At 36.2% G+C, this 8,669-nt stretch overlaps 1 protein-coding gene across 1 annotated transcript; it reads left to right on the forward strand.

Moving 5' to 3' along the window:
• Window positions 1-272: 272 nt before the first annotated feature.
• LOC142352924 (uncharacterized) lies at window positions 273-7,686 on the forward strand. Its single transcript, XM_075405084.1, has 4 exons — window positions 273-444; window positions 1,209-1,393; window positions 4,819-4,924; window positions 7,523-7,686. Exons 1-4 carry the CDS (start codon window positions 367-369, stop codon window positions 7,682-7,684), a joined length of 531 nt encoding a protein of 176 aa, XP_075261199.1. The 5' UTR covers window positions 273-366; the 3' UTR covers window positions 7,685-7,686.
• The last annotated feature ends 983 nt before the right edge of the window (window positions 7,687-8,669 follow it).

The raw sequence follows: 8,669 nt of genomic DNA on the forward strand, positions 1-8,669 counted from the left end.
CCCAATCATCTTTACGCATTCAATTGAAGGACACTGACTTGAATTTATGATAAGAATTTTTTTGAGTCAAGCAAGAGGGTGCTAGCATAGTTTTGATGTATAGATACACTGTTTTCCACGTTATTTTTGGGTAAAGCCTTCGACCCGGCTTAGTATACTTAATCAAACATTACCACTTCACTTTCTCGGTCCTCAAAGTTTTTGAGTACAAAGTACACTATGATTGGTTCGGTTATGACTCCTATTTGATCACACTGCTCTCTAATTAGAAATTGTGAACAAGTGTTTGGAATGTGAAATGTTGAGTTGTTTTAACTACTGTTTAAAAGAGATTGAGTAACAGAGATTTTGAACTTAATCGGAAATATGGACACTAAACGGGATTCGTTGCAGACTACAGGACTTGAGGACATTGTATATTACATGCAGGATCGGTTAAGCAAGGTAACAAACAAACAAACAGCTAACTATACACTTGATAACTAAAGACAAATGTTATTTTTTGGCAAAGTAATCGAATAAAATAAAATTCAAAATTAAATTTTACATGGCAAACTGTCTGGTTCTTACTAGCGTATTTTTTGAAAAATGAGAAAATTTACTACGGAGCAAAGAACCAGTCTTCGATTCCCACATGCACCATTAAACTTATTCAAAATATAAAAATAAAAAAATTGTGCAATAAATTGATGAGAAGTAAAACAGAGAAAGCTGAACATATTCCCGTGAGACGGAATTATTCAGAATTGGTTTTAAAAAAGCTAATTTTAATCTGGAAATCATTTCTTACATTTTATTTTTAACTTTGATCGATGAGTCAAAACAAAACGAGTATAATTTCACATTCAGACAGCCATTTAAGCAAAACAAATGGTTATTTCTCCAGCCCGAAGGTTTGGGTGCAAACTCAGAAATTCAGTAATACTCAACCCCCCCCCCCCCCCAACACACACACACACACACACACACACACACACACACACACACACACACACGCACACACACACACACACACACACACACACACACACTTAACTGCTCCAAAATGTGTAAATCTGGTTTTTTTGATATCTAATGCCTTCCTTTTTAACTCAACCTGGATCATGTTTGCTAATTCATACTTCATAACACATTTGCTGCAGAATTTATTGAGACGTAATAATGTTCTGTTCCTGTTTGGTTTTGATGCTTTGCTGTATTTTGTTCAGGACTATTTTAACGCAAAGAAAGCCGTGCTTGCCTCATTTGACGACATTCTGACAGACTATGCAGGATCCTTCGGTAGATTCCAAGTTCTGCTAATTCTGCTCAATATTCTACTTGGAATGTGTTTCCTCCAAACAGACATTGCAATCAACATCATGCTCCCTCGCACTCCAATTGACAAGATAAAGTCAAGACATATTTGGATGAGCCGTTCAAAAATGAACAAAAAGACACAAGTTGACTAATTAACCCTAAACCCATAAATATGTTCTTAATTAGGTCATATTTGCAAAAACTAAGCAAAAGTTTCTTTCAAATTTCAACGACATACACTATAGTACCAAAAAGCTACGTACAGCCCAATTTGTGCGCTTTAAGCGTTAAATTGCTCAAAACGTTTAATTGTCGCAAAGAAAAGCGTGAATTTGTTGTTTTAAACGCGATTTCGTTCTCGTTTTCTCGACTCACACAGAAAAGAAGGTTAAACTGCTTTGTTAATTCACTGTTTGCCATGCTGTTGCGATTGGAAACGCCCAATTTTGATAGTCAGAAAACAAAGTAACTCAGCCTAAAATCAAGATAGCAGTATCGAGACAGTATACAGTATGCATACAAGCTACAACAAAAGTGTAACAGGCTCAGGGCGTCTCTAGCGAAGGAATTGTTCGAGTTGTTCGGAGAAATTAAAAAATATTCCGTGGCAACAATTTGATTTTACACAAGCAATCACTCATCTCGTGGAGTACAGAACATCAGATGAGCGGACACTGTTTGTTAGGTGATCAAACAAGCTTAAGGATCTAGTTCGCTTGGAATTGTTGAAAAATTACGAAAACAGAATTTTGTTTTCGAAAACTTATTTTTCAACAAGATTATGCTTCTGTGCATAAAGCAAAGATTGTCAACAAGTTCTTCAAAGTAGAGGAGCGGGAGGTACTTGAATGGTGGGCAAATAGATCAGATCTGAATCCAATTGAAAGTCTATGGGCAATTGTGAAGCAAGAATTTCGAAAACCGAGAGAAAATTAGGAAAAATTGGAAGAAAAATGGTCAAAACCTTAACCCAGATGTCCTTATTAATTTGTCTAAAAACTTCATAAACTGTCTACCATGCATTAGAAAACTAGGAGCCTAACTTACCGTTATTAGAGAACTGATTTGAACTCAAAATGTTGTTTTATAAGATGTTTGTGCATTTTTTTAAGAAATATCTTGGTGTACGGAGCTTTTTGGTACTATAGTGTATGTGACAAATCTTAAGCAACAGTTGCCGGAATGATTTTAAATACATTTTCCTTCCTTCACTTAAGTTGATCTTGAAATTGTCGGAGGTTTCTGGAAGATGATTAAAAGTTGACCAACTACCAGATGTCAAATGTTTGAATTTGATAGCAAGAGTCCATGGCATATAATCACCATGCTAATAGAAAATTGAATATCTAATCTGTCCCCCTCCCAGTGTTTTTTATGACCCCCAGTTACAAATTACATGTTGTTATATAGCACGTTACTATGTAAGAAAATACCACGTGCGCCTGGGGTCACAAAAAATTTATGCTCACTAAGCTGGGGGGGGGGGGGGGCGAAACAGAATATATCCAAAAAATTGGTTCTCAAATTTATTAAAATATTAAATAAAAACGTTGAAATCGCCCAACCCTATTATAACGGTGATCCGGTGCTGGCTTGTGATCTTCCAAATAGATGAAAGGTAATATTCGTAGTATTATAACAATTTGTGTTCCAAAAACAGGTACATACACAAAAAATTTGTGTGGGGGATTGGGGTTTTAATAGAGGTGGCGGGCGTGAGTCTGGTGGTAGTGGAATTAGGGGTGTTGGATATATTATGGCTGAATTAGTAAGGGTGGCTCGGGTAATTTTAATTTCGCTGAGCCAGACAGAAAGCCTTGTTGTAACTTAATGTTCCAGGGCTAGTCTTGCATTTTCAATTCATATTAATAGACGAAAATAGTGGGCACTGTAAGTGCCTTTTACAATATAAGTTCTATGGGAACCATTTGAACAATGTGTGGCTGGTTATAAAATTTAAACCTTCTCTAGAGCAATTTGATTAAAAACAAAAATATTAATCAAACTTCAAGCAATTTTTAAAAATTATTCGACTACTGGAAGGACGAATAAATTTGAGCTGCGAAACAGATATCAAAATTAGTAAATATACTGAATGTCAAAAGCAAACTAGCAACCTGTAAGTTAAACTCAACTTTTAACCTTATATAATAAATTGAAAAAAACATATTTTTTACACGCTTGGTCCCTACTCTAGTGGTCCCACATTTTTTGGTCCCTACTCTAGTGGTCAAGTGGTCTTGCCTACCTATAAAATTGAATTAATAAACAATTCTATCTCCCAAGATATCCCAATACAAAGATGAGGAACAGAAACCTCGACAAAAATGACTAGATATGAACATATAAATTAGAAGTAATATAATACATAGCTGAACAGACACATAATGGGCCGCTCAAACGTTTAGTTGCCAAACATTGCAGCCTTTGAAATGATATTTAAAAATCTATGATAATTAATAACCTATGAGAATATGAAATCATCAGCATCTCTCGTAGCCAGCCAGTAGATTGATTAGTTTTTACCAAAACTGAAAATTTTTTCCGTTGATCAGCTGACAGTCCTTCCAAAAGTTGGATTTAACTAACCTTTGGGGGCTAAACATGCAGCAAATGTCAGATTGTTTTTTCTCTCTTCCGTCTGTTTTTTATCCCCATTTATTTGACTTGCCATTTCTTGTGCTATCTCTTCTCTAAATTTCACCAACCTTAACCTGAAATTGATGAAATTTAATTCTTTACTCAATCAATAAGGGACTCTTTCATATGGAAGTTTCTAGAAGTGGTTAGGATGTCAAACAATTGTCTTTGGAATTCCGCCAACGGTGATTAAAATTACTGTAAAATGCCGAATGCCAACAAAAACTTTCAATTTAGATAGCTGCTCTAAAAGTAAGAAATTAGAAAAATTCATTATGAAAAATTATTTTTAATGGGTTTTCGATGGGTTTTCTAACTGCACTCCCGTCTTTCTACAACAAATATGTTGATCGGCAAAAAATGACTGAACAAAAATGCAGTTGAGAGATCTATTCTATTTCGCCCCCCCCCCCGCCCCCCAGATACAAATTATATGTTGTTATATAGCACGTTACTATGTAAGAAATAGAACGTGCGCCTGGGGTCCTAAAAGATTTTTGCTCACTAAGCGAGGGGGGGGGGGCAAACAGAATAGATCCCAAAATTTAGATCTTTTCCGTTTGTGCCAAAGAGGGTCAAAACAGCTCCTAGAGCCTACTTTATAAAGTATATAAAGCATTGGTGAATATTGAACCTGTTTGAATTTAATTGTGAAGAATAGAAGAAGATGTAAGAAAATAGCACGTGCGCCTGGGGGTCATAAAAGATTTATGCTCACTAGGCTGGGGGGGGGGGGGGGGGGGGAAACAGAATAGATCCCAGTTGAGCATGTAAATCCTCCCCCACACCCATTATGTTTGGGTCTGAACAAAATTAATAAACTGATTGGCTGTGGACTTTTGCAAATGAGGGGCTCAACTTATCGACTGTCGTGTTAAGAACGAGATGTGTGCCACTGTATAAGGAAATTAGCAGTGCAAATTACAAGTTCTCTGTAATTGACAACGTCTTCACAAACATCAAAGACAAATGCAACACTTTCATGGTAATTAAACACGTTTCAGCCATTAGTGTCACACACTTGAAATCAATCACCATCGAAAGGTTATCAAACTCCGAGGTTGAATATGAAACTCCCGGTTGTTAAATAGTTTGGAGGGGTTGATAACAACCACGTGGCCATGTTTTTAACCAACTCTCGTTGTGATCATAACCCGGGTCGAGGTGTCACCACCATTCAACGCAAAATTATGTAAGATAAGCGGTGAATGCGGCAAATTTTGCAAGATAAGCGGTGGATGTGACGAAATTGCATAAATCAGGTAATGAATGCGGTAAAAAAACTTTAAAGACTGGTAGCAGTTAACTTACATAATTTCACCGCTTAATTTAGCGGTAAAATTACATAAATTTACCGCTTTGAAAAAAGTGCCCAAATTGTGTGAGATCAGCAGTGAATGCGGCGAAGTTACATAAATTCACCGCTTAACTTAGTGGTCAAATAAAAGAAATCCACCTCTTAGAAAACACTTCGAATTGTTTTGTCCAGATACATTTATTAAAAGACGCATGGAAAATTTACCTACGAATAATCATACATCTTTAAGAAATTTTTTTAAGCGGCGAAAATAAGTAATTTCACAACTGGAGTAGGCGGTGAACTTACAAAAAATTACCACGTTTCACTGCTAAAATTTGTAATTTCACCGCTAATCATACAAAAATTCAACGCGTATGTTTTAAAGAAAGCAGAGTGAATTTGATTTACATTCAAAACAAATACGCTAGCAATTAGTGAGAGGTGGCGCATTGGAAGAAAAAGTGGTGGACATGCAGGAGGTGAGAGGTGCGAATCCGCGTAACGGCGGTAATTTGTAGAAAGCGGCAAAATATGGTGATTTTTTAGTTCACCGCTTACTCTAGCGGTGAAATTACATAATTTCACCGCATTTCACCGCAAAATGAAGTACGAAATTTGCGATGGAAAATTTTTTTCACCGCTTATCTTACATATTTTTTCAATTTTTCCTCGACCCGGGAAACAAGTGCATAACCAAGGCCACTGTGTTTCTAATTGGATAAGCAAGTTGTGCAACTCTTTTCTCGCCACTGTTCGCATAACACTGATGGACGGACCCAATAAAAGAATAATAGTAGCCATACAAGCTAAGTCAAGTTTTAACCTTATTAAGCAATCTAAGTCTTATCTTTTATGAAATCATAGCAGGCATGCTAAATTCATGTTTGCAATTTTGGTCAAAATTAAAATTTCATAAATTTATTTGCGGGTTCACGACAAACTTCAAACACTTTCTTCTCCCCGTCAGATCAAGTAACGTTTTTTTTCTTAGTTGTCATACCAGGTCATGCATGTAAGTTTTCTCCCTTCTTGCCAAATGTGTCAAGTTGCCAATTTTTCAGAAATAGATTGATAATAGAAAAACTGAAAAATTACACTCAAACAAAATTAGTAACATTTGCCTGGGCCCTGTTAATTTGAGTTTTCTAAATCCAATTTTTAACTTTATCAATTCTTCGCAAGATCACTTAATTTTTTGCCCTGAAAAAAAAACTGGTTTAGTCCAAAGGTTTCAAGTCCCAGTACAATTCTTAGAGTTTAAGTAGGGTCTAAGCCAAAGGTCAAAAAGTTACCGAGAGAACTAAATTCATGGCTCAAGCCATTTTTAGACTTGGGACGGGACGCAAATCCCAATTTTAAACCCCCACGTCATTTTGGCCTCCTGTAGCATCGCTGAGCTTGATTCTGCTTCTACCATGACCAAAGCAAGCGTTAGTAGTTTGAGAGCGGTTCCTCCGATGTTAGCTTATCACGTTTTTTTTATCGTCTTACCAGTCTCTAAGTATGCAATTCAATGAAACTGCTGACAAGAAATAGTTCAGTGGCCTGACTCGAGGGGTCTGTCCCAGAGCTGGACAACATCCAAGTGCAAGCTCCCCCTGCACTCCACCCCCTATTCCACACCAACTCCCCCTAAATTAAGCTAGCCTAAGCTAGATTCCTTATGCCACACATAGCTACTAATGCAGCCAACTGCTCGGCAATTGGTTGAGAGCAGCTTGCCCGAACTCAGTCCGTTATACTTTCATATATTATGTTATGTTTTCAGGAACTTATGAATCTAGGTAATCAGGAATATTGAACCATAAATGATCTTAGCGTGGTTTCTAAGATGGTTTCTTTATGAAGCAACAGTGGCGAGAAAAAAAGTTGCAAATATTTTTTATCCTCATCACAAATGCGATATTGTATATGTGTGGGTTTTTGAGATTGCAAAGGACCCCTCAAGCACTTGGCCTCCTACGTATGTGACTTACACTTGGAGCAAGAGCCAACAATTTTTACTCCATAATTATGTCACGATTTGAATAAATAGTCAAAATCATTTCTCATATAAATAACTTTGTTTGTCAATCCAAACGCGAAAGAAAGAAATTGCGTTGCAAATGGTACCTTTTGCAACCTTGCGGCTTTTTTTGGGGGGGGGGGGGGGATGAATACCTCTTCACATACTATCACTCTGCACCAATGTTGTTCAGAGTAGAAACACATGAATACCTTAACTGTGGACAAGAGCGAGGAAATAAGTGTGGATTTGATTTAGTGACTCGATTTTGTTTTTAGTTATACAAGAGATGGGATCGTATCTCTAAGCGTGAGAACCTGACTGCCTATGTTTTGGGACAGGAGATCATGATGCACATCAGACAGAACAGAACTCTCCCAGCTGACTTTGCAAAACAAGTCTCATGTTACGATGATTACTCATCCGCCCATTTACTTTGATCAGGTGTATATATATATCTACTTCATTCTCATCAAAAATCTGTCATCTTTTGTCAGTCAAAACTTGAACATGGTAAATCGGCAAACAATTAAGATCTATTTTGTGCGTTATTGCTGATTTCACATTCGCGAGTAAATTTCATGTGGTTGTTAAGTATTGGGAATCTTTTTTTTTTACAGGAAGTCTTACATTTTCATCTTACAATCTCTTTCTACCTTACATTGGGATGAAAACATCAAATTTGGAACGGACTTTCTTTCTCGATTCATCCGTTCAACTCTTACAGGCGGTTTTGCAAGATTCTTGTTGGTACTTTATACCAAAAAATTTTAATTTTGATGACATCAACATCAAAATTTCGTAATTTGAATTGTTTGCATACCTTTACAATTTTTATAAACATTTGTTTGATATGACTCTTCAAAAATTGCAGGTCAAAAGACTATTAACGCTTTTTTTTACTCTATTTCTAACTCTTTTGTCATTATTTACATCCACAGCATATTTACATTTTTTAAAAAAAATTTTCCTATTCTGGGCAATTTCTATTTAAATCTACAAAAAAAATTATTAGCACTCATCTGTTTTGATTTATAAGCAAATGAATTTTACATTTCTTCCCTATGGTTTATAAGTGGTTTCCAGGGAGAACCCTTCAAACTAAATTGATTGGCAACGTTTTTTTTCGAACGTCCGGTTTTTCTCAAGGTTTTTAACTGAGCAAAGAGTCAATTTTTAAAAATGAGCAAATAGCAAAAAGACATTTTACGCTAGAAGTTAGAGATGTACAGGAGAGGTCTGAATGACATATCAAGATAGTGATTTTAATTTTTGATTGAAAAAAGGCACAAAAATCAGTTGTCTATATACCCAATTTGAGTGCAAAAAATCAAGAAATAAAACTAATCTCAGCTCCAAGATTTATAGTAGGGGTCGCAAGGGTTACCAAATGTGGTTTGCTCCTCTACAATTATCATAAATTAT

Source organism: Convolutriloba macropyga, chromosome 1 (assembly GCF_964194025.1).
Source record: "Convolutriloba macropyga chromosome 1, txConMacr16.3, whole genome shotgun sequence".
Taxonomy (NCBI): domain Eukaryota; kingdom Metazoa; phylum Xenacoelomorpha; order Acoela; family Convolutidae; genus Convolutriloba; species Convolutriloba macropyga.